The sequence below is a fragment of the Cucumis melo genome, chromosome 8 (genome assembly GCF_025177605.1).
Source record: "Cucumis melo cultivar AY chromosome 8, USDA_Cmelo_AY_1.0, whole genome shotgun sequence".
Taxonomy (NCBI): Eukaryota; Viridiplantae; Streptophyta; class Magnoliopsida; order Cucurbitales; family Cucurbitaceae; genus Cucumis; species Cucumis melo.
Window position 1 is genome coordinate 3,439,836 of NC_066864.1, and position 27,419 is coordinate 3,467,254.

Below are 27,419 nucleotides of genomic sequence, written 5' to 3' on the forward strand. Positions count from 1 at the left end.
ATAGCTCTTTTTGATCAAAATATGTGAATATTTGAAGGGCTGTAATAACCTAATACCTATAAATATGAAGTTTTTTTTTTATTATTATTATTAGTTTCAAACCATACAAAAACACAAAGAATTGTTCTCTTAATTCTCATAAGCCAAAAATTTATCTTTTTTGTATATAATTGCTCACACATATTATAGTCTTGTGTTTGAAATGTTGTATTTAGATGTAGGTAATTTATCAAATCCCTAGAAGACGATTGTTCAGACACCTTGAGCACCGTAAATGAATTAAATCTTATAAAAATTAAAGGATTCAAGTTATTCCAGCAAGATATACTAAGGAGGATAATCTTCCAATTGAATAAAAGAAGTATTATAATTGGAAGAAAAAAAACCCTAAAATTGTTACCCAAAAAGCAGCATTGGTGATCGTATATCCAAGGAAGATGAAGATATTGAGAACCAAATAAGCGTAGAAGATGTAGCAGTATGATTGCCATCATTCGACAAGATTAATTTTAGTTTTATGTCATTAAAATTTTGTACTTTTTTTTTTTTTCCAAATTGTGATGTTTTTAAACTTAATTTTTCAAAATACCAATAAATTGCTTATCAATTGATGCCATGAATATCATTCTTAGATACATTTAACAAACCCCATCTAACTTATCAAAATAAATTGAATGATTATTATCACTCTATAATCATGAGAGGCATACAACGTGCAGATTTTTCTAAAAGCCTTAATTTTCATTTAGTTTTATCATGTGAACATGGATCAAACTTTTAATTTTAAGCAATTAAGTTTAAATCCAATTGCTTGAATCGGTTCAACTCTAATATATACTTCTTGAATTTAGAAATTAAATATCAAACCAAATTTATAATTATCAACAAAAATCTCATAATATTTAGAAACAGTTATCCCTTATGATTTAATTTCAAAAGATTAAAACGTTTAGGGATCTAAATATTACAATCTTAAATTGATGGCCAACAAGGAAAAAAAAGTCTCCAGATGTAAATGGACAGCGGCTCATTATCACTTTTGAGTTACAATATTTGTAGTATTAGGTTTTAATTATATTAAAAGTCAATTTTAAATTCGTCATAAGAACCAAATATAAACATAACTCAAGAATAGTGAAACTATTCTTTCTCTCCTAACCTATCGTCCATAATAATGATAATAATCACAATAACAATAACAATAATACAGATGATTTTCATCATATTCTTAAGAAACCAATTATGTATATGTAATGCAAATAAAATATAGAAAAATTTGGGTTGGGAAAGGGAAATTATTGGATACAATATTACAACCTGAGCACATGCAAACTACGAGGGCTTGGGCCCATACGGATACCCAACAAATTTGGCAGCTAACCTCCCACTTGGAACCTAACCCAATAATCAATATTCAAAACATAACTTCCTCTTTCTAAATTCCAACCATGTGATTCAAAGTTTTCCTTTGCAATGGAAACCACCCAGTTTAATTTATCAATTTTTATGCATACAAGTACCAATGTTTGAGTATGTTCGAAACATACTCTAAATATTTAATTTATTAGAAAAAATTAGAGTGATTCACAATTACTCAAAATAAATATATTTTAATCTGTTTTTTTCTAAATCAAAATAGTTTAAATAAAATAAACTTTTTTTTTTTTTTTTTTTGTGTATTAACTTATACAAAATATATATATATAAATAAAATCTTAAGATTTTTTTGTTTATAATTATAAGTTCAAATACATATTTTCATTGCATATTAGTCGAGCTAAACTTAATTTCCACGTCACTTTCTTATACAATATTTCATTTGCATACACAACAGTTATTTATATAAGTATAGGATTCTTTGGAGCCATCAATTGTATCAATTTCTACTTCCAACTTCATTCACTTTCTCAATTTAGATGTAAATGAACACTTTAGAAGCATGCCTTGTCCAAAGAACAATACATATAATATTTTCAAAGCTACTAAAAGAATTAAGTTTAAATGATTCTAAAGTTTTGCATTGCTTGGTTCACTCTGTTTCCCGTCTTATACCTCTCCTCTCCTATGATATGTAGTCAAACTCTCATGACTAAGAAGTAAATCCTGATGCGTGATTCATCGATGTCGTCCCACAGCCTTGCCACATAACAAGGCATTCGAAGGGATGTTATATTCATTGGCAAGACTCTGAGTTGGAGTCCAGACTCTGAGATAGAATTGTTGGCCAAGATACTGTCTTTCCCAGATTGAAGACCTCAAATTCCACATCCCTTGGTTGTCCAATGACACTAATATGGTTGTCCATGAATTAGGATACACCTGCAACATTAACAAGGCCATACAAGAAGCTCAGGACTGATTCCATTTGGGGGAGTACTTAGCTGATTCTAAGGATAGCTATATTGGAAAAGAACAAGATAGCTCGAAATGTGTCAAAACAAATGTATAATGAAATCATTGAATGGATTTTTTTTTCTTAGAAGATTTGTCACTGCATGATGGTATTGATAATGACACTTGATACTGGAGTTGAGTCGTATGGAAACAAGCACAGGAAAGTTGGTTTACCTGTGCGGTGTGTCTGGTTAGAGCATCTACTAAATTGTAGGAGTTTCTACTGTCTTGACTCCATTGTCCATAGCCATACCTATCATATTGCCAATAAAGGAAAAATGTCAAGATTTGGACAAGAAACATTGTAGAAGCAGAGAGAACAGAACATTAGACTTACCCAACCACCCAGAAATCGTAACCATCAAGGTGGAAGGATTGCACGGTATTCTCATTGTTCTGGAAAACAATTTCAACAAAATCGTGGAGAGCCGTCGGTAATACAGAAGTAGCAATGAAGGCAGGGCCATCAGAGGGAAGGCTCTGGAGGGAATCTACAGAGAAGACACCAGGGATGTTGAAGTAATCAGCAAGCTTTAGGGGGGTATCAGAATTAACATATGAGACCCGATTGATGGCGTATCGCTGTTTTCCATTAATTAAAGCAGCCGAAGTTGCCAAAACAATTGTCTTTGTTGGGATAATCTTCCCATAATGGAAAGAGCCCTGTGGATTAGGCCTAGCTGCATTTGCTGTTAAGTTCCACCTTCAAGATTTCAATAGAAAAAGATCAGTCACCTTTTTGATAGAAATCAAAAGAAAACAACCCATTACATCTTTTCGACATACCTGAAAGTTCTGGCTTGCTTAACAGACCAATCTACTTCGGTGGTAGGACCAGCAGGTAGAGGTCCAGAAACAGGTGAATTGGAATTTGAGTAATGTAACACTGCAGTTGCTGTGAGTACAGTTTTAGTAAAGCGTGTTGACGCAACGATGTAATAGTCCTTGGGGGCCTGATCTAAGGTGACTAGAACCGATAAAGATTGACCAACATGAACATCAAGAGAGTCATATAAGTTCTGTAGAGTATGAGATCCTTCAACCTCAACTAACTTCATTTTATGTCCTTGAATCCTGAAGTTAAGAGATGTTGACAAACCCACATTTGAGATCCTGAACATGTAAGTTTTACCTGAAACATGGATGTGGAGGAATAAGTGTTAGGCTGCTTTGGGAACTTCAATGAAAAAGGAAATGTGCAAAACTTCAGAAACGAAATAGATATGATTTGACAATAACCTTGATCGCCAGTGAAAGTACTATGAGTTTGTCCATTAATAAGGACACCATCAGGCAAAGGAAGAGATCCTCCTGAATCTAGAGATTCTTGAAGGGACTGAAAAGTAAAGAAACCAATATCAACATCGCTTATCAGAATAGATAACACAAAGAACTCTTTCAGGTCTTCTATTCTAGAATTTATAATCTAATCCAAAGCAAATTTAAAGGTCAATCTACAAACAGGCAATATATCAGAAACAATATCTTTCCTATTGGTTTCATTAGCATGAACTTGCAGAGAATGGAAACTTTTGAATTACCTTATGACTGGTCTTGTACCAATCACCAATAAGAAGAGTAAAATCTCCATCTTGAATAGGATAGGGGATTGGAATTCTTGGTCTCTGGTAAACATTTAGGGCACCAAATCCACCAGCAGCTTTGTGAAATTGAGTTGAAGGGAAGTATGCAAAAGATCCGATCTGATCTTTGGTTTGGAAAGAATAAGTATAATTGGAGTTTGGAGGAATTGGACAATTGGTCCCAACCACTCCATCTTGCCATGAGTTTTTCCTTTGCTTGATCCCATTCCTTAAGATAGAACAAACATTACAGTAAATAAGACCAAATTTAAAAGTACTACCGATCACTCACAACTACACCTAGAAAAACTAAAGCCACTAAGCAAGTACTCAGAAAACAAGACATAACTGACAATGTACTCAGAAAACAACATGATCTGAATGAAACTATGAACTTAAAACTACAATGCTAGAAAAGGAAGGAAATTCAGCAACTCACCATGTAAGCAACAAAGGCTCATCCAGCTTGTTGAAAAGATTAAGGATGATATTGTCATTGGTCACTACTTCTAGTTTAGGGCCAGGAAACTGACCATTGATGAGGATTACCTTAAAAAAAATCAAACAGAGGAACAATTTAAACAAACAGTAAACAGCAACAAAAATCTGTAAAAGCCAGATCTGAAACAGGAAAAGCAGACAACCAACCTGTTGAGGAACACCCAGAGGAGAGATAGTCCCATATGTCACAGTCCAAGTGTAAAACCTATATGGGTTTTCAGCATTCACTAATGAAACACTCAGCAAAGCCAAAGCTCCAAAAATCAGTCTAAGCAAACCCTGTTTCTCCATGAACACTGCAAAAAGGCACTACATCAGAAACCCCCACAGACACAATGTGGAATAAATTAAGAAGACAGTGGAAAGAAAAGAAATACCTTGATTGAGAGAATGGAGAGGAGATTAAGGATGAAGAGAGTCTTATTTGTTGAGAATGTGAAACCCCTTTTTATTAGGGTCAGTGGGTAACAGCTAGAGGTTGATTTGAATACAACTGGAGTGGATAAAGGGGTTAAATAGAGACAGGGCGGGAAGAGAACCAAGATTCTTCATCTGCACTAATAATATTTTCTTAATTGTAATAATCCAATTTGAGTTTTGATTTAAAAAATGCTAATGTATGTGTAGAAAAGGCAGGGCAGTGTACGTTTGGTAAAGGTTGTAACTTTATGGAGTGAGTATTCGGTGCTACTGACGCGTTTTCTCATAATTGAGAACCCAAATCGCTTCAACTGGAAGCAACCTTAATTACAATGGATGAGCGTCAGAAGTTAGATTAAATATTTCTGTTTTCATCTTTCTTTCAATTTTCTTTTTGGATGAAAAACTCCCCCAGATTACGCTGTTATTCATGGCTTTAATCTTCCTTTCTTTTTCTTTTTGACCATCTTTCTTTTTCCTCTAAAGATTAAAAAATAGTAATAATAATAATTAAACTGCCTGACGATTTTGATTCTCTTTTTCACAAGAATGGATCACAATGGACAGTGATGCAAGATGTCTGGAAAATGACTTTCCTTTGCAACTTTTTCTCCATCAGAATGGAAGTATCTCTTAAGTGAAATATTCTACTAAAAAAGGGTTAAATAATAAATGTAGTTTATAACATTAAAAACTTTTGTAGGTTTGGTTTATGAATTTTGAAGTGGTTAAATTATTTTAAAAAATACCTTAAATTTTAAAAAGTTTAAAAAATGTATTGAATTTTAAAAAATATTAAAAATAATAATATTACCATTAATAGAAATCGTTAAAATTTTGTTTTATAGATATCCTTTAACTAATGAAAAATTTCATAAATACGTTAAGCTTAAAAAAAAAAAGAAAGAAAAAAAAGATATTTTTTATTGATTCAAAATCTATTAAATTATATAAAGAGAATTATGGAACCACCAAACAATTTTAAATAAAATCATTATTCTAATATGTTTTAAGTAGAATTTTTTATTTGTTTTAATTTAAATTTTTTATTTCTATTTTTGAATTGCGAAAATTTTGGTGTAAAAAATTGATAAATAAATATATTATTTATTTATTTTTAATTTAAGGGTATTTAGGTAACTCTCATTACCAATTTTATAGTTGCAATTGGCCTATTAATCTTTGGTCTCATTCCCTCTTTGATTGTTAGAATCTGATTCCTTAAAAATTGTTAGCTCGCTCTACAATATGGAGTTGGACATCTGTGAGACGAAGAATATTGTGGGAGAGATTTTAGGTATCGGTAATTTGCTTAACATTAGATATCCTTTTGTAAATGTCTCTGCGTGTGCAATATAATTGTACTGTTGCCCATTCTCTTGCCATGGCTGCCATTGTCGTGAGCTATGATCTCAATCTCTTCTTACGTCGGAGAAGAATTATGCCAACTTGGGATTTCCTGTTTGCATGCTTATATTAGTAGTAATATATGCTCTTAAACAGGATTGTTGTTGACGTTCTCCAGTTTTCTTTTTTTAAAAAAAAAAAGTGTTAAATTGAATGTTAAAAAGAAAAGAAAAGAAAAGAAAAGAAAAGAAAAACATTAATTTTGGAGATGAGAAGCATGTGAGATGTCGGAGAGGGCAGAGGTTTGTTGAGTAAATTAATGTAAAAATAATAAGAAGAAGAAGAAGAAATAGTTCCCCTTCCCCACACGGTTTGGTTTGTCACACCGTGGCTATTTGTCTCCTCATATCAAACGACGCACCGCCAACTGAATGTCACCAATCTCTAAACTATTTTTAAATCATTGATTCCAAAATCAAACCTTTTTCTATTAACAATAATCTATCCCACCATTCATCTCTCCTATATCCTCTCTTTTAATCTTCCTATTTTAATTTGCGTCATATTTTTTATTTATTGCCATTTCTGGTACTATTATATTACAATCCCAATAATAATACTTATTCATCACATTCATATATATATACCATAGTATTTATAAATATTTCCCAAATTAACTCATGATTTAAAGCTTAAAAGAAATAAAAAGAGAGATTCAACTTTCAAGGACAGTATTGGGATACATTTTTAGAAACAAATTCAAAGGGTAAAATGGACACACAAATGTTTCTCCCTCATTATGACTTTTTTTTATACACTACATATTTTAGATATTTAGATAAATGATATTTTTTTTGTTCTAAGGTTTAGGGTTTGGGTCGATTCATCCCCTATATTTTAAAATTGAACAATTAAGTAGTGTTTCTAATGCCTAAAAATATTAACTCAGTGTCTGGTCAATAACATGTTCATTTTTTTATTTTATTTTTTTTGTAAAAAACCGAAACAAAAATTTGTCCAAATTTGATGGAGAATATTGTATTTTTAACTCAAAACAAAGACATGGTAAAACCAAACTTTCAGTTTTGAAAACGGAGCATTGAGGATTTATTATAATTTATTTGATTGTAAGCGGAGGGAAAATGAAAGAGGAAGACGAATCACACGGGGGTGTATTTTAGTCAACTACTTTTGTCCATGTCCTAACCATATTAGTCCAATTTTTGAAAATTCAACCACAATTTCAAAACAATATGCACTGTTATTATTATTATTATTATTATTATTATTATTTAATTTGTCAAAGTTGACATACCAATAAGACTTTTCAAAGTCTACTGTGTAGTATATATGTATGCAAAATAAATTTAAAAATTAAATCACTTATTAATTTTACAAAAGAAACAAACTTGTGCGATACATTTTAAATATCATATTTTTCAATTTTTCTTCTTCCTTTTAAAGTAGAATTGTAATGTTACCTTTGTACATGTCGTTTTCTCTTTCTGTACCGATGAACATATAATAAAAAATAATGGTATGTCAAAACAAAAGAGACTCAGTAGCACCACACAAACAAGATTGAAAATTCAGCGGTGTCGTCCAGGCCGCCTTGCCTTGAGAAGAAACAGCATCGACAAAACATTAATGGCCGCTACCATTTCTCAAAGCTTAGTCCTCTCTCCCCCGTGGATTATTGGAAATGGAAACAGTAGCTTCTACCGTCTCTTCTCTTCTCTTCTCTTCTCTTCTCTTCTGCCTTTTCCCATATATTAATTAATGGTAAATACTATTTTCTTTTCCTCCTCTCTTTCTTTCCTTTTTCTACATATCCTTTTTGAAAGAAGAAAAAAAATTATTATGTTCTCTCTAACTAATTCATTATCACACCAAAATTTCAATTTTAGTTTTTTTTTTTTTTTAATGTTTAATTTTCATCTAGTTTTAGAAGTATATTTTGAGTTTCAAACTTAGTAATTTTTATTTTAATTCTCATACGCGTATGAACGATATACATTATCAAAACCTCGTCTTGAAACCATTTATATAGATTTTTTTTTTTTTATAAATCTAAGATCGTAAACGTTAATATTTTTTTTTTAATTCTTTGGTATACTTACTTTTCACTTATTTTAAAAACTAAAACCACATTTTGAAAAGAAGAAAACAACAGTTTTTAAAAGTTTGCTTTCATTTTTACAAATTGGGTACATATTATTCAATTTTGTGTTCCGGAATAATGTATGAAACCACAATATGAAATTTAAGATAAAATAGAAACAAAATTATTCTCAAACAACTTTATCTCTTAAAAGAATAACAACAAGCAAAGCAGGGATAAAAGGCACATATTGAGTGGATCCAATTTTGTTTTCTTTTAAAGCGATAAATTTTTATTGCTTAAAATTCATTTTTTTTAATAATATTAACACATGTTAGAAAAAGGGATAATTGCAAATGTAGCAATTATATTCAAAATAATTAAGTATGTAGTAACATTTTAAAAAAATTGCAAATATAGCAAAACTTGTCAAAATCTATCAACGATAGGAGTCTATCACTGATAGACTATGTAGCAAATGTTGGTCTATCAACGATAGACTCTTATGGTTTATCAGTGATAGACTCTATCACTGATAGACTTTGCTATATTTGCAATTTTTTAAAAATATTGCTACATACTTAATAATTATTCTAAAAATTGCTACATATTATAATTACCCTTAGAAAAACTTGGCTCTATTTTTATTATGTCCACATATGTGCCCATGTTTAAAAGGTTAAATTAATTAAAATACTTTTATTAACTTTGATGGAAAAAGAAAAGGGAAGAAAGAAAAGAGGATTTAAACTTGTAGTTCAAATTAAGCACATACCGTGTCAACAGTTGAGTCAATCATGCCCAAGTTTCTGCTATATATCTTTGAGAGAGAGATAATCGATCTTAAAGATAAGAATGGTGGGGGAGGAATTGTTAGTCGGAGCGGCTTTGGGTGCTTTATTGGGGGAGTTGCTGAAAAGGGTTTTGAATTTGATGGAAAAAACCGTTCATTTCAAACCTGAACTTGAAGGACTCAAATCACAGGTTGAGTTTTTAATGCCATTAATGGATCAGGTGGATGAGCTTGGTGAGGATTTCAAGCTTCGATATTCTGATCAAACCTTGAAGTTGAAGATACTCATAAATAAAGGTAAGCAACTTATTGAAGAATGCAATTATGTTGCCATACAAAGTACTCTCTCCAGGTACTCCAAGATCCCACGTTACACAAAAAAGCTTCGAAGATTGGATGCTGAACTTAAAAGGGCGGAAAGCAATTTGAGGTTGGAATTATGCGTACAACAAATGAAATTACAAGCTTTGGAAAATAATTACAATAATGGTGGCCGCCGTGGTCGAATTCGTGATCGAGCTAAATTATTTGTAACCAACATCCTCGACAACCTATTTAGGGGCGAGAGTGGGATTAATAATAATGAATATAAAATCAAGCTGCCCTTGCTGTTTTATCACGACAGGAGACTCAAAGGTAAATTATATATATCATTATTAATCATCATCATATCATCCTCATATGTTCTTTTAATTATATATAAAACATTTTTGGTAGGATATTATTTAGTTGTTTAAATGGGTGCAGGGAAAGCCGGTGCAAATTTTGTTGATGCTTTTGTTGGAAGAGCAGTAGAACACATTAAGGACGACCCAAAGGAAGGTGGGTTTATATATATAAATATAATTAGTACTGTACTGATCTTCTTTTTATAATTGTTTTACATTAACAAAAAGCGTGTTTAATTAATTTAAAGGGATTGAGGGAAAAATTGAAGAGAAGATAAAGAAGTGGGGGGAAGGTAGATTTGAGAAGATATTTCATCGTACATTTGAAACAACTATTGTAGCAGCCGAAGAAAAACTTCAAATATGGTTTGCTTGTAATTTGTCAACTACAAGAGAGAAAGGTGAAAATATTGAAACAGTAGCAGCAGCTGGTGTTTTATTTGTATCTTCAGCAAAGCTTGCATTCTGCAGTCTCAAACCTACTCCAGTACTACATTCCTCCACTGTTAATACACAATCCCTATATCTCAAGGTACCATACTTTTACTCATTTTCATATATCAATAGATATAGAAACAAAAGTACTGACACATTTGAGATTTTTGGTAATCCAGTTTCACGGTTAAGCAATCTCCACAATAAACTCTCTAAAAAAACATAATCTGCAAAATAATATAAACTCTCTAAATAGCTAATTTATATTTCTTTATAGTTAATTGATTATTTTGTAATAGTCAAATATATATTCTCTGACAATATATCAGAGATTAGAAAATCAAATCTCTCCTAACTTAAGGTTAATATATATTTATTTTGTATATATATACTACTTTTTATTTGATCAATAGAGCTATTGTTGATGTTGCCGAAAACAATATATTTATAAGAGACTTATTATCAGTTGAGTATCTCACAAAAGATACAATGAAACAGGTAGTTATACCGTTTGAGCTACTAAAAGACGTTGAGTTTGATGGAGATCAAAAATGCATACGAGTCATCGCCATTGATGACCAGAAATTTGAGTTTATGAATTTCCGGAACTACAATGTCGCTAAAGAAGGCATCCAACACATTCCACTCGCACCCATATGGACTCACTAGCTCTACAAACTCTCTCTGCCTTAATTCTTGGGTTAGTAATACATTATATATATTGGATTCAAGTATTTATATATATATATATATAAGATAGATATATTATATTTCTTTATTTATTTGGTAAGTACAGTCTTCTAGGCTAGAGCTTTAATTATAGTCGTGTTAATTATTATAACTACAAGTTAATTTTGTGATTATGAATTTGAAACTTATTAATTAAATAGGAAAGAGTCACGTGGGGGAGAGAAATTTAGTAACCATTCTACTTTTTGTTTTAGTTATTGAAAATTAAAATTATTTCATCCTTGTTTCTTAGGATATGATTGAAATATGATTGAACTTTTAACTAAATTCTAGAAACAAAAACAAGCTTCTAAAAGCTAATCTTTTTAAATTTTCAAATGTTAGTTTGGTTTTTAAAATCATCTACAAAATGTAGATCACGGAAGAAGAAATGTTAGATGCAAATAATTTCTACAAGCTTAATTAAAAAAAAAAAAAAAAAAAAACAAGAAATAAAGGTAGAGATGTGTGGAAGAAGGTAGGAAAAGAGATCTTTTAAATAAATGGAGGAGAAGCACAAGCATAAGGTAGTAAATTCTTTTAATTCAGTATAATTAGGGTCTTTAATTGATTACTAATTGCTAGTTTTTAGCTTAAATAACCCATGGAAATTTATGGATGAAGTCCATGAGCCAGGGGGAAAGAAAAAAGATGAAAGGTAAATTTTATGTAATAATTTAGTGATGTTTTGGTGTTTTAAAGTTCAGATTAAATAATAGTTGGCTAAATAGATTCTTTTGATTGAAGTTATTATTTTTTAAGTCTTCTGGAGACCGTACCTTTGATTAATTAATTACAGCTCTCATTCTCGTTAATTAGAAACAAAACATAGTTTAAAAAATTAGTTGCTTCATTATCAGACAAAATGCTGAAAATCCCTGAAGGAATGAGAATGGTCTTTGTTATTATTATTATTATTGTTTTTCTTTTTTATATAATGGAGGAGAAGCAGTCCAAACTGTACAGGGAGTTTCATTGTTGATGTTTTTTTTATTGATATAATCCATCAACCAAGAGAAAATAATCAATCTACTTTGTGTACTTCACTGATATATATGTATATATGTGCGTGTTAGGTACTTTAACTGGGGGACTAATGAGTTGTTTTTTTGTTAGATCATCACGACAGGTTGAAAATTCGAGAGAATTTATTTCCATCGTTTGGAACTTTAATTTGGAATTTCAAGAGATTGACTATATTTGTATTCTGAAATTTCAGATTAGAAGAAGACTTATTTACTAGACATATTTGCTTATTCTCTATATAATTAACTTCAAGAAGTTTGTGATTATATGTTTATATTCTGAAACTTTAATTTACTAGGGTTTATTGACAAATGTTTCCATCTTGGACTTCCAAGAGATTTATATGAATATGTATGTCATATGATTTTAGTATTTCAATTCATTAGATGTTAAATTTTGAAAATGTCTTAATTTTATTCCTTCCCTACCTTATTTTAGAGGACTATATACGAGCGTTTTAGAAATAACTAACGATTAATTTAAAAATAATCAGTAGTGAATAATGATTAATCGAATATGTTTTTAGAGTACTGTTTGTTTAATACCAATTCAAAATGATTACGAATATTGCGAGAATTTGAGAGTGGATGGACATCTCTCATAAATGGTTTTCAAACCACTTGATTTTATATATATTTATTTGAATTAGAATTTCACTGAGATGTGATTGAAATATAGAGGGCGGGGATGGAGATATGGAGATGGGGAATGCTTCTCCTTTCCAGTCCTCGTCTTTCCTCTATGGACATCTCTAATCAGGAGATCAGAATCCACGTTAACGACTAATGAGACTACGCAATTCAACCCAAGATCTATTAGTAAATCAACCACATATATCTATATCTATATGTCAAACTCTACTAATTATGCTTATTTATATTCCTTAACTAGTTGATTATTTTATTTTGTAACAATCAAATATATATTCTCTAACCATATATGAGAGATTAGAAAATCGAAGGATATTTCGCTTAATGAACTCGCTAGCCTACAACCTCTCTCTCTCTACCTTAACTCTTGGGGATGGTCGGGTAAGTATTATTATATATGTTGGATTCAAGTTTCTATATTTGGTAACTAAAGACTTTTCTAGTTTAATTATATGGTTATTGTTAATGTTATATATTTTTGCTTTTGCTTTATTAATTATTTGGCTGTGTTTTAATTTCTACATTTGCTTTGAAAACTCCTATGGATTAGCTCGAGACAGGATTTGATGAAATGGCCTGAATTTTAACAAAGGAAAGAATTATGTATGAGGAGAGAAATTCATCGGTAATTCATTTCATTTTTTTGTTTTTGGTTTTTAAAATTCTAAAAACAAAAACAAAACTAGCTGAGGGTAATTATTATTGTCATTATTTTTTTGAAATAACATAGAACGGACCGTTAGAATTCCAATAGAATTTATGGCTATCTTTAGCATTTTGGAATTTCAAGAGATAATTATGATTAATTGTAATGTTTGTATCCTGAAATTTTTCAAGATCTAGCTTATTACTAAATATGTTTGTATCTCTTGTATAATTAATTTCAAGAGATTTATGACTATGTTTTTAATTAGCATGAAATTTCACAAAAAAAATTAATTATGTTTGCTTCTTAGAATTTCAAAAAATTTATTACTATGTTTGTACCGGTGGAATTTCAAAACATTTATGCCTATGTATATTACCTTGATATTTCCATAGATGTGTGTTGTGTATGTGTGTGGTGGAATTTTAACAAATTAATTTTATACGAATATCTATGTCATTTTATTTTAGTATTTCAATTTAGAATGTGTTAAAATTTGAAAACATTCATAATATTTATTCCTTTCTCACCAAGCCGGCCGTTACTATCTTATTCTAGAGGACTTATATGACATTTAATTATTGAAATTCTAGAAATAATCTATGATTAAGTTAAGAATAACTTTGTCATAACAGTGAATGATTCAATATATATGTTCTTAAAGTCGCCGTAGACTTGGTTTTCCACGTTTGTACAAACATATATTGAGATCGATGTTCATTTATTTGTGATCAAATTCTTCAAGGTGTTCTCGAAATTCATTACGCGTTCCTTCTATTGATACGATTGACCAAGCTTTTGTCACACTCTCAATTTCATCATCTGTGGTCCAAACACGGTGAGGTAATTATCTCACCCTCTCGTTTGAAGGGATGTTAAGAGGGAAGAATCCACGGTGAAAAATGTGAATATTGAAGGCCAATTCTTGCCAACAATTATTTGAATTTGTCACCCAAATAATTATCTTTTGTTCTCATTTATTATTGTTCATATGGGCTTTCTGGAGTGGTGCAACTTTCCCCTTTGTCTCTAACCTTATCTGCATTTATTGTTCCTCAAGTTGGAATGAAATAAAGAGACTTATGCCTGCTCTTGCATCGGAAAAAGACTTTGTCCATTAATTTTCGGTTGTTCTTTTAATCCACTTTTTCTCTCAAATATAACAAAACCCAAAACATGAAGCTATCGTTTTTTTTTTTCATAAATTTCAAATTTACTCTTTGTTGTTTTTTAATTTTCCATCATCCTTCTCTTCACTTCACTTCTTTTTCTTCTTCCTTGCAAAATTTATTATTCTCTATTTTATATTATATCTTCTTCTTTTTCATATTTCCATTTCTTTTTATTTACGATTTTTTAATTTCTTCTTCTAAAATTTTCTTCCATCTTTATTTTTCTCTTTTTTTTTTGGGTACAAAATCTAAACGATATTGGTATAGGATTTAAACAATTTTGAACAATCTTGTACCAATATCTAGATGATCAATTGTCTATCATAAATAGACAAAAATAGACCACTATCACTAATAGATCCTTTTAAATTTAGTACAAGATCATTTAAACTGAGTACATAATTATTTTTTCACGCTTGTATGACCAGAAGGTATTTTTGTTATTTCATGTGGTGAGTTTTTTCCTTTTTCGAAATTGTTGTGTAATATTTTTGTAAAAAAAAATCATTTATTATATTAGTTAAATGTTGCGTATATTATAATTATCGGCAAATTTTAATTCAAAAGTCTAGAAAACTTCACTTACTTTGAAACAGTTAAAGATTTATGAAAAAGAAAAAAGAAAAAAAAAAGATGCACTTATTCTTCAATAAAATAATAACAATCATGCGAATATGGAATTTATAATTTAAATTAGTAAAAAGGAAAAGTGATCCAATTTAATATTACATTGAAATTATTCACCTAATCTTTTTTATAGCATGACTGAAAATATATCGATTCATATTTATGATTCTAGAAGTCAAATGCATGAGAATAAATCGAGAAAGCATGTATGAAATTATCATCCTCTGCATTTTTTTTAATTGAATAATTAAAAGTTGTCTATAATATAATATATATGTAGAAAACGTTTGATTTTAGTCTCTTAGTTTATGAAATTCGTTAACAACTTGACATAAGTCAACAAAAAACAAAACACTAGCTAACTTAATTTCTACAGTTTTGAAAGACTATATATATATATATACTGATCTTGATAGCACTTTTGGATTTTATTTACAAGGGACTTAACCATAAGACTTTTCAAACAAAAGAATAGAAAAGGCATCATCATCTTTAATACAATAGTATCTTTTCTTTGGTTTACTTGGTTGGAAAGAAACGATACAATCACCATCCAATTGATTATAATCTGGTTGGTTTAATTAGTCTTGATTTATCAGTTTGTACTTTTTCAAATCGATTCCGACGGAATCCATCATTGTCTTTGATCAACAACCTACGATTAGGTTGGTTTTAGTCAGTCGACTCGATCTGTATTATACACATCTCTAATATTAGCAAAATAAGTTGATACAGTTCTTTATTGTGTTTTTCCATTTGCATATTTGGTAAAATAAGTTTCAATTTTTGACTCATAGACTTATTTCAACCTATATATATTTGATAGGCTAAAAAAAGTATCATATTTGTAAAATAGAAAAAGTGTACGACACATTTTAAATATCTCATCCTTTCAATTGTGGTTTAGAGCGATTTATTTTAAAGCAGAAGTGTGGTTGTTAGGTCAGTAGAGGTGGGGTTCAGGTTTTTTCTTCAGCCATGAATGTGTCAAATGAAGAGAATCAGTAGAGCACAGAAAAGAGTTTGAAAATTCAGCAGCGTCGTCCACTGTCCATGCCTGGAGAAGAAACAACACCCACAAAGAAATGGTAAACAAAACAACATTAATGGATTGGAAACAAACAATAAATATAGCTTCTCCTTTCTTTCCTTTTTCCTATTAATTCTTTTTTTCATTTTATTATTTTGTTCTCCAACCAAAGATAAAAGTGTTATCAATCGCATATAGTAAAAATGAAGTTAACAAAGTTCATTTAAAAAACTATTCGACACATGATCACAAGCTTTCGTTGGATGTTGTCTAGACTGCATGAACAAAAAATAATAATGGTGCAACCTAAACTACATTCAAGTCTTTCTTTTCCCTTCCAAAAAATACATAAAACACATATTTGGCCACTTTATTTAAATAAAGTTGTTCAAAGCTGAATCTCAAATAAAAATGGGGTGGATAGGCACTTTTGCGTTCTGTCGTGAAACCTAGGATATTAATTACAATGCAATTTCCTATGCATTACACATAGAGAGATTTAAAGGGTTTAAAAAGTCGTTCAAACTTATTTAAAACACCATTCATTTCGATCCAAAAACGCTTCATGTATACACTTTTATATATATATATGACTGTGTGAAAATTATATTAAATAAATTAAAATATCTAAAAACTATATCAAAATTTTGATTTTATCAAAGATAGAAATTATTAACTTTTTATCGGTGTTTATCAATGTTTATTATTGATAGAATCTGAAATTTTGCTATATATTATAAATATTTTGTCAAATTTGTTACTTTTTATAATTTTCTTTTTTAATTTTTCATTTAAATAGTTTTCCGTCAAATACAAAACATGTGATTCTCTCTATGTATTTTTGTTTAATACAAATTGAACTGTGGCTTACAGTTTTCAATTTTTTTGTTTAAAGAAAAGCTCTCTACAAATGGAATTCAAGCTAATAATAATTTAATTTTTAAAAATAAAATGCATTACAAAGGAAGTTAAAAATTTGACATACTTGAAAAAGAAAAAAAGAAAAAAAAACTTATTTTGCTTAACAATGAATTTATTTACAAATGTATTAAAAGAATTATAAGGAAGTCAAGATATATGTTATGATGGGCAAGATGTATGTTACATGGTCTATATGATTATCAAATATATCTATGGTCTTACTTAAAATATAAACAAATTATCAAATTAAAATAATTAAAGGATTTGTACGTACTTAGAAACAAAAAAATAACAATGATCTTTGGTTAAAAGATGCAACAATTTATTTTTTATGTCGTGGAATTTGAAAGATTAATAGCGATCTTTTTTATAAAATTTATATCTATCTATAGATCTATGATATAATAATTATTATAAAAAACAAATATTGAAAAGGTAAATAAAAAATGATTACATATGTGTAACTACCCCTTTATATTTTGTGACTTTCTTTCAAATTTCGTACTCCTTTATTATTGGTAGAATGCTAAATTAAAATTTTAATTTATATGTAATAAAATAATAATTAAGTAAGTAAGAGTACATACTAAAAAAATTGAAATTATCATTTGGAAGAAAAAATAGTAAAAAAAAACGATTCTCTAAGCTAAAATAATTTAACTCGGCAAAATAGTAAAATAAGATTATAATATTTGTACACTTCACACAATAGAAAAAAGAAAAGAAAAGAAAAGAAAAAAAATACTCGAACACATCTTTTTCTTTATAGCATTAATAAATAATTAAGTAATCTTTTTTTACAAACTACGTGTGAAGACGGTGATGCCTTTTCTTTCCCACATTATGAAATTTTATAATACTAATAAATTTTTAAGGAAAAAAAAGGAAAGAAATAGTGGAGGAAACTTGACAAGTTGGCATACACACCAAGTCAACGGTTGAGTCGAGATGAATATTTTGTATAAATAGCTTTAACTATGTCAATATATTGCCCAAGCTTCCAAACATCTCCCAAGTTTCTGCTATATCAGTTAATAATTATATATTTTTGAGAGAGAGGGGTAATCGATCTTAAAAATAAGAATGGTGGAGAAGGATTTGTTAGGCGGAGCAGCTGTGGGTGCTTTATTGGCACAGTTGCTGAATGAGGTTATGAAATTGATTGAAAAAGCCGTTCATTTCAAACCTGAGCTTGAAGGACTCAAATCACAGGTTGGGTTTTTAATGCGATTAATGGATCAGGTGGATGAGCTTGGTGAGGATTTCAAGCTTCGGTATTTTGATCAAACCTTGAAGTTGAAGATACTCATAAATAAAGGTAAGCAACTTATTGAAGAATGCAATGATGTTGCCATACAAAGTACTCTCTCCAGGTACTCCAAGATCCCACGTTACACAAAAAAGCTTCGAAAATTGGATGCTGAACTTAAAAGCGCTCAAAGCAATTTGATGTTGGCATTAAGTGTACAACAATTACTAGCTTTGGAAAGAAATTATAATAATAATGGCCGAACCCAAATCCTCGATAAACGACCATTTAGGAGCGAGGGTGGGAGTACTAATAATGAATATAAAATCAAGCTGCCCTTGCTGTTTTATCACGACAAGAGACTCAAAGGTAAATTATATATATCATTATTAATCATCATCATATCATCCTCATATGTTCTTTTAATTATATATAAAACATTTTTGGTAGGATATTATTTAGTTGTATAAATGGGTGCAGGGAAAGCCGGTGCAAATTTTGTTGATGCTTTTGTTGGAAGAGCAGTAGAACACATTAAGGACGACCCAAAGGAAGGTGGGTTTATATAAATATAATTAGTACTGTACTGATCCTCTTTTTATAATTGTTTTAAATTTTAAAAAAAAAGCGTGTTTAATTAATTTAAAGGGATTGAGGGAAGAATTGAAGAGAAGATAAAGAAGTGGGGGGAAGGTAGATTTGAGAAGATATTTCATCGCACATTTGAAACAACTATTGTAGCAGCCGAAGAAAAACTTCATATATGGTTTGCTTGTAATTTGTCAACTACAAGAGAGAAAGGTGAAAATATTGAAACAGTAGCAGTAGCTGGTGTTTTATTTGTATCTTCAGCAAAGCTTGCATTCTGCAGTCTCAAACCTACTCCACAATATCTCAAGGTACCCTACTTTTACGTACTCATTTTCATAAATCGATAGATATAGAAACAAAAGTACTGACACATTTGAGATTTATTGTAATCCAGTTTCGTAGTCGAGTAATCTCCACAATAAAATCAACAATTCACCAAAAAGGAAAACTCTTTAAAGAAACATATTTCGAAGAAAAATAATATAAACTCTCCTAATAACTAACATACTATAAGGTAAACCACGCATATCTTTGTTTGAACCTCTTCTTATGTTTTATTTATATTTCTTACTAGAGGATTATTTTGTAATAGTAAAATATATATTCTTTGAAAACACATGAGAGATTAGAAAATTCAACCTCTCCTAACTTAAGGTCAATAGAGCTATCGTTGATGTTGCAGAAAAAACAAGTATATTTATAAGAGACTTATTATATATATATATTAGTTGAGTATCTCATGAAAGACACAACAACAGGTAGTTATGCCATTTGAGTTACTAAAAGGCTTTAAGTTTGATGAAGATCAAAAATACATACGAGTCATCGCCATTGATGACCAGAAATTTGAGTTCATGAATTTCCGGAACTACAATGTCGCTAAAGAAGGCATCCAACACATTCCAATTGCTCGCTAGCTCTACAAACTTTCTCTGCATGCCTTTATTCTTGGGTTAGTAATACATTATATTGGATTCAAGTTTATATATTTATTTATTTATTTATTTGGTAAGTACAGTATTCTAGGGCTAGATCTTTTATTATGGTTGTGGTTAATTATTATAACTACAAGTTAACTTTGTGATCATGAATTAGAAACTTATTAGTTAAATATTTTTGTTTTTGCTTTATTTTAATTTCTACCTTTACTTTGGAAATTCCAATGGAATTTTAACAAAGGAAAATAAGAATTGGAAAGAGTCAGGTGGGCGAGAGAGATTCAACACCAAAGACCCCACTGCTAACCATTTTATTTTTATTTTAGTTTTTGAAAATCAAACTTATTTCTTCCTCGTATTTTCTTATGATGATTGGCATCTCTTAAATGCAATAGTTGAACTTTTAACCAAACTCTGAAAATAAAAACTTGTTTTTAAAAGTTACTCTTCGTAAATTTTCAAAATTTGGTTTGGTTTTTTAAACCAACAATGAAATTTAGACGATGGAAGAAGAAATTTTGGGTGGAAATAATTTCTACAAGCTTGATTTTTTTTTTTTTTAAAAGAAAAACAAGAATCAAAGGTTGAGATGTCTAGAGGAGAAGCAGTTGTACAAACTGTACAAGGGAGTTTCACTATTGTTGATGTTTTTTTTTCTTTTGAAATAATATAATATGGTCTCTGATTGCTTGGCTACGTTTAACCTTAATTACTAATACCCATGCAACTTTATTGATACAATCCATCGACCAAGAGAAAATAATCAAGCTACTTTGTGTACTTTGCTGATACATATATATATATATATATAGGTATGTTAGAACTTTGACCAAAGGGACTAATGAGTTATTATCATGACAGGTTGAAAAACTTCAAGAGAATTTATGAGCATCTTTGTCACTTTGAAATTTCAAGAGATTGTGACTATGTTCATGTCCTGATATTTCAAAAGAGACTTATTCCATATATATGTTTGTTTTTCTCTGTATAATTAATTTTAGGAGGTATGTGATTATGTTTCTATCCTGAAATTTTAAGAGGTTTATCAATAATGTTTGCATCTTGGAATTTTAAGAGATTTATATATGAAGATGTTTGTGATTGTTAAATTTTGAGAACATCTTAATTTTATCCTTTCTCTTCTTATTTTAGAAGAGTTATGCGAGCATTTTAGAAATAAATTATGATAATGAATAATCGAATATGTGTGGAGAGTGGTGGAATGATTGTGAATTTTGTGGGAATGTGAGAATGCATATGGACCTCTCTTAAAAATGGTTTTCAATCCACTTGAATTTATATATATTTATTTGAATTTTCGTTTCTACCATTTGGATGAAAGCTTTTTGATAAGATACATACATACATACATACATAAAGATTGAGCTCTTTGAATCTCACCTGAAGCACATATTAGTCTTGGGTTGTATTGTACTTAAATGAAGTAAAGAAAAATGGATAGATTTTGGTATATTTTGTAATAGTTTATTATATTTAAAAAGTTTTCTAACAATGATGAAATGTAATATAATTTAAATTAGGAAAAAGAAAAGGCGACCCATTTTAATATTACATTGAAAATATTGATACTCAGTTGACTTTATTTCCGACGCCAATTATACACCCAATTTTTTTTAGCATGACGAAAGGATTGCTTGATATTTATGGTTCAAGAAGTCAATCTCATCCATAAATTGATTTTCACTGTTCTTTCCTCCTTCACGAAGAAACTTTGAAAGCATTTACACACAGAAACAGAATCGAAAAAAAAGATAAGAAAAATGATACGGTCATGGAGCCACGATACCATTCTCATCCCACCAAGTTCGAAATTTTCTAATTTAGACGCTCCATTCCCACTTCCCAAATACCTCAAGAAGATTCGAATTTTTGCTTCAATGGAACCCCAAACCTTTGAAACTCTACTAAACGAGTTGAAGGGGTTAAGCTGATCGGTTAAAGGTATTGTCTTTTGTTGTTTCTGTTTCTTAACGAAAGAAATGGCGCTGGAATTGGTGGGTGGAGCTGTTTTGGGGACTGTGGTTGGGGAGCTATTCAAAGCGGTCTCGAATCTGGGTGAAAGGGCCATTAGTTTCAATCCTGTTCTTAAGGATATCCGTTCCAAGCTTAATGCTATATTCCCTTTGGTGAAGCAAATCGATGAGCTTAATGATTATCTCGATTACCCAAAGGAAGAGACAGAGAAATTGAGGGATCTAATGGATGAAGGGAGGCGGCTGCTTCTCCAGTGCGGCGATGTGAAATTGGGGGATCTTAATTATTTGAAGAAGCCATTTTACACCAAAAGGCTTCGGGAATTGGATACTGCACTTCGAAGTTTCATGGATATTTTGATGTTGCAGATGGCTAGAGATCAGAAGAAGAACATGAAGATGATGAACCAAATGATGGAGATCATTTGTAGACTTGATAATAGAGGTGGGTCGAGTAAGCCTATGGATTTGTTTGTTCCACCATGTCTGGTTCCTCAACTGCGAGAAGAAACGGTTGGGTTGGAGAAGCCAGTTAAGGAGTTGAAGGTGAAACTTTTCAAAAATGGGGTTCAAATGTTGGTGGTGACAGCTCCTGGTGGCTGTGGAAAAACCACACTGGCCTTAAAATTTTGCCATGACAAAGAAGTCAAAGGTACGTCCAAATCATTCCTTTTGAGGAAAAAATGAAAAAAGTTTGCCTATATATTGAGCTTAGGGAATGAAGTTATATTAAACTATTGGATGATAAGAACTTAACGGCATCTCTTACAGGAGCTTTCTAATTTCTCGTCTTGATAGATATATTCCAGGAGAAGATCTTCTTTGTTGCAGTTTCAAGGAAACCAGATTTGAAGCTTATATTGAAAGATATAATTGAAAGCCTTAGAGGCATTCAATTGCCTGATTTGCAAAGTGATGAACGTGCATTCTGCTATTTAGAAATGTGGTTGAAGCAAACAAGTGTAAATCGTCCTGTTTTGATTGTGTTAGATGATGTGTGGAATGGACGAGAATCTGAAGTTCTTCTTGATAATCTGTTCCAATTGCCTTGCTGCAAGGTCTTGGTCACTTCTAGGTTTTATTTCCCAAGATTTAGTGAGTCTCATTATTTGGAACCTTTGAACCGTGAGAATGCAATACAACTTTTTCGTCGTGCAGCATCATTGGACAAAGGAATTTCTAAGCTCCCCGATGATGAAACTGTAGAAAAGGCAAACTTCCTATTATCTGATTAGCTTTACTTTTTATAATATTTTTATATCTGTCAGTTTCTTTTAAATGGCTAAGTTTAAAGATCTCTTTGAAATTGAATTTCAGATAATTGGGGGATGCAAGAGACTCCCTCTTGCACTGAAGGTAATCGGAAGGTCTCTTTCCCGCAAACCAACATCGGTTTGGAAAGTGACAGGGAGGAATTTGGCTAGAAGTGGCTCCATATTTGATTCTGACAATGAACTTCTTGAATGCCTACAGAGCAGTTTGGATGTCTTGGATGATAACATGGTAACTAAGCAGAGTTTCATGGATTTAGGCTCTTTTCATGAAGATCAAAGAATTCCTGCTTCGACCTTCATTGACATGTGCACAGTTCTGTACAAACTAGACGAAAGTGAAGCAATGGTTATCCTCGACGAACTATCCTCTCGAAGTCTAGTTAATTATGTCACGACGAGGTAAATACTATTCACAAATGTTTGTAATTTCACTTGCCGATAGTGTGACCTGTATTATTGATGTAAAGAGAATAGAAACTGATTTATTTTGTGGGGTTATTGATCAGAAAATATGGATATGATGATGACTTCTATGAAGAGTACTCTTTTACTCAGCATGATATTCTTAGAGATTTGGCTATCCACTTGATGAATATGGAGCCCATAGAACAAAGGAAAAGATTGATCTTAGACATTAATGAAAACGATCTTCCCAAATGGTGGGTTGATCAAGAAAAGCATCCTTCCTATGCCAACCTTATATCTATAACCACAGGTTTCTCTCTCTCTCTCTCTCTCTCTCTCTCTCTGATATTCCATTTTCTTTCCTTTTTCTTTATCACTTTCACAACTTACTCAAAGGGGTTTTTGATGTTGCAGATGAGAGATTCTCAGCAAGTTGGCCTGACATGGAAGCACCTGAAGTGGAGGTTCTGATTCTTAATCTTCAGTCAAGAACTTACAACTTGCCTGGGTTCATCAAAAGAATGAATAAGCTGAAAGTTTTGGTAATCACATATTTTGGTTCTTTTCTAACTGAGGTGACAAGTGAAGATAATCAACTACTCGACTGCCTAACGAGTCTTGAACGAATTAGGTTCGAGCGGTTTTCAGTTTCTATCTTTAGTAATCCAAACCCGAAACCGCTGATAAATTTGCAGAAAATATCCTTCTTTATGTGCAAATTTGGTCAAACATTCATGGACGTTTCAACCCCAATCTCAGATTTGTTGCCAAACTTGCTGGAGATTTCCGTAGACTTTTGCAACAATTTGAGTTCAGTCCCCAATAGGTTGTGTGAAATTGTCAGCTTGCAGAAGCTGAGCATTACAAATTGCCATGGACTATCTTCCTTGCCAGAAGATGTAGGAAAGTTGATTAATCTAAAAAATCTAAGGCTAAGATCTTGCATTCATTTAGAAGAGTTTCCCGAGTCGACAACGAAGCTTCGGGAATTAGTCCTGCTTGATATATCTAACTGTCTTGGTCTTGCCAAGCTTCCTGAGAAGATTGGTGAATTGCATAATTTAGAAAAGCTTGACATGAGGCACTGCTCAAGTTTGCGCAAGCTGCCATTGTCGATTGGAAACCTGAAAAAGGTGAAGTTTTTATGTGATAGAGAGGTTGGAGAGTGGTTGAAGAAGGTTGCGCCTCGCCTTGCCAAACAGGTGAAAGTGCAAGAGGAAGAAGCCAACCTGGAGTGGCTCGGTTTTTGAACCATTATTTTACCTTTAAACATTGGTTTGTTTTTTTCGTTCGTGTTTAGAATAAGTGTAAATTTTTTGCGTCAAACATGAATATACTTCAATTGAAGTCTTCCATCAAATTTGGGAGCAATTGGGTTTAGGGTTATATTTTGGACAATATGTTTTCATAATTTGAAATAATTAGTATTATAACACTTCCTCATTCAATTATTTATAATGTTTTATTCATAATTATTTTTAATCTTCAGATAGAGACCCTAATACAAAAATAAATAAAATCACTCCTAAAAATTTAGCAAAAGAATTTAATTTTATAAACTTATGTAAATTGTGTTTGGTTGTTGAATAATGTTCATGTAAAAGTTCTAAATTTTGGTTTGATTAGTTTTTCTCCAAGTATTGGAATTTATGTAGTATTTAGGCGCATTATCATGTGATGAATCTTTCTTTTATCTTTTTGTTCATAATATTTTGATTCATTTCTTTGCGCAATGTTATTAAAACATTATTGATAATAAATGGTAGTCGCAAATATAGGACTAGAATCAAAATATTAGCATAAAAGTGTATCACGATAGACTTGAATATATTAATAATTTTTTAAAAATGTACCGTATAATTAATTATTATTTCTAAAATGGTTACCGATTATAATTACTTTAATAATAAAATAAAAATCTAATAATTTAATTCCAACACCAAGTTGGGCCTGAAAACCCGCAGTTATTGCTTTCAGGCCACTAAATGGAACTAGCCCATGTTGGGGTAATGGGCTCTATAAATATAGTCCACTGATGGTGCCATCTCCTAAACCATCAATTTAATCCTTAAATCACAAGTATTTATTATAAATTATCGGATCTATTAGATAAAAAAAAAAAAAAAAAAAAAAAAAAAAAAAAAAAAAAAAACCTAAAATTTTAAGGTACCATTAGACAGAATTTAAATTAAAACATACATAAACAAATAACCACTTTGTTTTGTATAGCCATGAAAGACGTAAGTTGAGCCACCAAATAAAAAGAGAATGTTTTTCGTTCAAACCTCACCCCTCTCGATTGACACAACACTCATGAGATTAACACAAATCACATTAATTATAATTTTTGCTTAGTTTATTTAAAAGAGCTAAAGAAAAATGAGCATCACATCATGTCACGAAGTGTAGAATAATTTTCTCAAAAAGCTTTCAACGTGGGACATTTATATATCCAATATTAATTAATCTATCCCAATTTCCGAAAGGTTAAAGAACATCTTTCTAAAAAGGTACTTTTCTTATTACACTTTTATATATATATATATACATACACACACACACACACACACACACACTAGTGATCAAAATATTTGACTAAAAATAAATAATTGAAAATAGTTGATGGGGTGTTGATGCTTTGAAATTAGGAGAGACAAGAATAAAACAGAAGATAAAAATGATTATTAAATATAGTTAATTGAACTTAGTCAACAAAGATAAATGGTTGCAACAAAAAATAAAATGAATAATAAAGATCCCTTTTATTTCTTTACCGTAGAAATATAAGAGTGGGAAACACGTAGATTTATCACAAACAGAAGGAAAAAAAGAGAGAGAGAGAGAGAGAGAGAGAGGATAAAATGTTGTATTTTTTTTTAGGGAGAAAATGAATAATTTTTTTTTTTCTATTTTATATTTTCTAAAAGGAAAAAAGAAAAAAAGAAAAAGAAAAAAAAGGAAAGAATGTGGGGAGACAGTGGGCACTGAAAGAATTGTAAGAAAAAAAGAAGTGATGGGGAATGGGGAATGGGAGTAATTTTCTTTTATTTTATGTGGCGAAACGTTGATGTGTTGTTTATGTATTCTGTTGTTCCCACTCACTTACAATCCATTCCTCATCCATTTCCCTTTTTTCTTTTTTTCTTTTTTTTTCCTTTTTTTTTTTTGAAAGATAACCCATTTTCTCTCTTTTAATTATTCAACTTTCTTACTTACTAATATCCTAACACTCTCAATTTTTTTTTTTTTATTTGTACGCACTTCTAAATTTGAGTTTCTTTTCCTTTTTTATTATATTTTATCTTTTTAATTTTTTAATTTTTTATTTAGTTTTTAGTAAGACATGTTAAATTTATTTTAGAAATATAAAACTTTCTTTCTATATTTACACTTTTAACTTCATTTCGTTATAAGGGTTAATGTCTATTAATTGTTTAGAAAATGTTATAAGATAAATTAGAATTATTTGTCTTTCACTAAAATTTTTATATAAAATTAAATTTAAAAGTTCGCTCTATAATTATTTTAGTTTAATTAATTGATAATTAATGCAAAATAATCATTCGTAGATTTTTGGGATTTAAAAGTGTAAAATGTTAAAAGTTAAAAGGGCAAATAAAAACTAAAACAAAAAATCGATGGTAAAGAAGTGATTTTTAAAATTTATGAAATAAAATAGAAACTATACTTAAAAGATATAAGTGTAATATTTTGAAATCTAGACGTGGAAACTAAATTAAAAACCTGTTGAAAATGAAAACATAGATTAAATACTTTATTTATTTGTTTTGAACAAGATGTAGACAATATTCTCAAGTTCTCTATAGTGTCATTTAATCTTTGCTTTATATTCTTGATTTTAAAAAAAAAAAAAAATCTTTTTCTTTCTTCTTTTTAACTATAGTTTAATTTAAAGAAACTAAAG

At 30.4% G+C, this 27,419-nt stretch overlaps 4 protein-coding genes across 5 annotated transcripts; 3 read left to right on the forward strand and 1 right to left on the reverse strand.

Moving 5' to 3' along the window:
- Positions 1-1,871: 1,871 nt before the first annotated feature.
- Positions 1,872-5,144, reverse strand: LOC103484753 (L-ascorbate oxidase homolog). The gene is made up of 9 exons (XM_008442016.3): positions 4,856-5,144; positions 4,626-4,774; positions 4,417-4,526; positions 3,936-4,206; positions 3,634-3,730; positions 3,181-3,526; positions 2,732-3,097; positions 2,569-2,647; positions 1,872-2,319 (listed from the first exon to the last, which is right to left on the reverse strand). Exons 2-9 carry the CDS (start codon positions 4,767-4,769, stop codon positions 2,116-2,118), a joined length of 1,617 nt encoding a protein of 538 aa, XP_008440238.1. The 5' UTR covers positions 4,770-4,774; positions 4,856-5,144; the 3' UTR covers positions 1,872-2,115.
- Positions 5,145-7,680: 2,536 nt separating this feature from the next.
- On the forward strand, positions 7,681-12,263 carry LOC103484755 (uncharacterized). 2 transcript variants are annotated; one of them, XM_051088733.1, is made up of 6 exons: positions 7,701-8,027; positions 9,361-9,775; positions 9,887-9,961; positions 10,056-10,339; positions 10,741-10,942; positions 12,088-12,263. In XM_051088733.1, the coding sequence occupies exons 1-5, from the start codon at positions 8,025-8,027 to the stop codon at positions 10,909-10,911; spliced, it is 948 nt and encodes a 315-aa protein (XP_050944690.1). In that variant the 5' UTR covers positions 7,701-8,024; the 3' UTR covers positions 10,912-10,942; positions 12,088-12,263. The 2 variants fall into 2 exon arrangements, with proteins under 2 accessions (XP_008440239.1, XP_050944690.1); XM_008442017.2 differs by having other exon boundaries at positions 7,681-9,775.
- Positions 12,264-18,033: 5,770 nt separating this feature from the next.
- LOC103484756 (uncharacterized) lies at positions 18,034-20,930 on the forward strand. The gene is made up of 5 exons (XM_008442018.3): positions 18,034-18,661; positions 18,773-18,847; positions 18,941-19,191; positions 19,642-19,835; positions 20,683-20,930. The coding sequence occupies exons 1-4, from the start codon at positions 18,127-18,129 to the stop codon at positions 19,798-19,800; spliced, it is 1,020 nt and encodes a 339-aa protein (XP_008440240.1). The 5' UTR covers positions 18,034-18,126; the 3' UTR covers positions 19,801-19,835; positions 20,683-20,930.
- A 482-nt stretch (positions 20,931-21,412) lies between these two features.
- On the forward strand, positions 21,413-24,945 carry LOC103484757 (probable disease resistance protein At5g66900). Its single transcript, XM_008442019.3, has 5 exons — positions 21,413-22,467; positions 22,614-23,026; positions 23,133-23,488; positions 23,596-23,804; positions 23,909-24,945. Exons 1-5 carry the CDS (start codon positions 21,822-21,824, stop codon positions 24,742-24,744), a joined length of 2,460 nt encoding a protein of 819 aa, XP_008440241.1. The 5' UTR covers positions 21,413-21,821; the 3' UTR covers positions 24,745-24,945.
- The last annotated feature ends 2,474 nt before the right edge of the window (positions 24,946-27,419 follow it).

What these genes read in the sequence shown, in the direction of transcription:
- LOC103484753 (XM_008442016.3), bottom strand. Translation starts at nt 4,769, where the DNA reads ATGGAGAAACAGGGTTTGCTTAGACTGATTTTTGGAGCTTTGGCTTTG. An exon ending in CTCTGGGTGTTCCTCAACAG is followed by an intron (nt 4,527 to 4,625) that starts GTTGGTTGTCTG and finishes ATTTTTTTTAAG; the next exon opens with GTAATCCTCATCAATGGTCA. An exon ending in TACGATTTCTGGGTGGTTGG is followed by an intron (nt 2,648 to 2,731) that starts GTAAGTCTAATG and finishes GCAATATGATAG; the next exon opens with GTATGGCTATGGACAATGGA.
- LOC103484755 (XM_008442017.2), top strand. Translation starts at nt 9,202, where the DNA reads ATGGTGGGGGAGGAATTGTTAGTCGGAGCGGCTTTGGGTGCTTTATTG. An exon ending in TAAGGACGACCCAAAGGAAG is followed by an intron (nt 9,962 to 10,055) that starts GTGGGTTTATAT and finishes ATTAATTTAAAG; the next exon opens with GGATTGAGGGAAAAATTGAA. An exon ending in CACAATCCCTATATCTCAAG is followed by an intron (nt 10,340 to 10,740) that starts GTACCATACTTT and finishes ACAATGAAACAG; the next exon opens with GTAGTTATACCGTTTGAGCT.
- LOC103484756 (XM_008442018.3), top strand. Translation starts at nt 18,127, where the DNA reads ATGGTGGAGAAGGATTTGTTAGGCGGAGCAGCTGTGGGTGCTTTATTG. An exon ending in TCACGACAAGAGACTCAAAG is followed by an intron (nt 18,662 to 18,772) that starts GTAAATTATATA and finishes AAATGGGTGCAG; the next exon opens with GGAAAGCCGGTGCAAATTTT. An exon ending in TAAGGACGACCCAAAGGAAG is followed by an intron (nt 18,848 to 18,940) that starts GTGGGTTTATAT and finishes ATTAATTTAAAG; the next exon opens with GGATTGAGGGAAGAATTGAA.
- LOC103484757 (XM_008442019.3), top strand. Translation starts at nt 21,822, where the DNA reads ATGGCGCTGGAATTGGTGGGTGGAGCTGTTTTGGGGACTGTGGTTGGG. An exon ending in CCATGACAAAGAAGTCAAAG is followed by an intron (nt 22,468 to 22,613) that starts GTACGTCCAAAT and finishes TCGTCTTGATAG; the next exon opens with ATATATTCCAGGAGAAGATC. An exon ending in ATGATGAAACTGTAGAAAAG is followed by an intron (nt 23,027 to 23,132) that starts GCAAACTTCCTA and finishes ATTGAATTTCAG; the next exon opens with ATAATTGGGGGATGCAAGAG.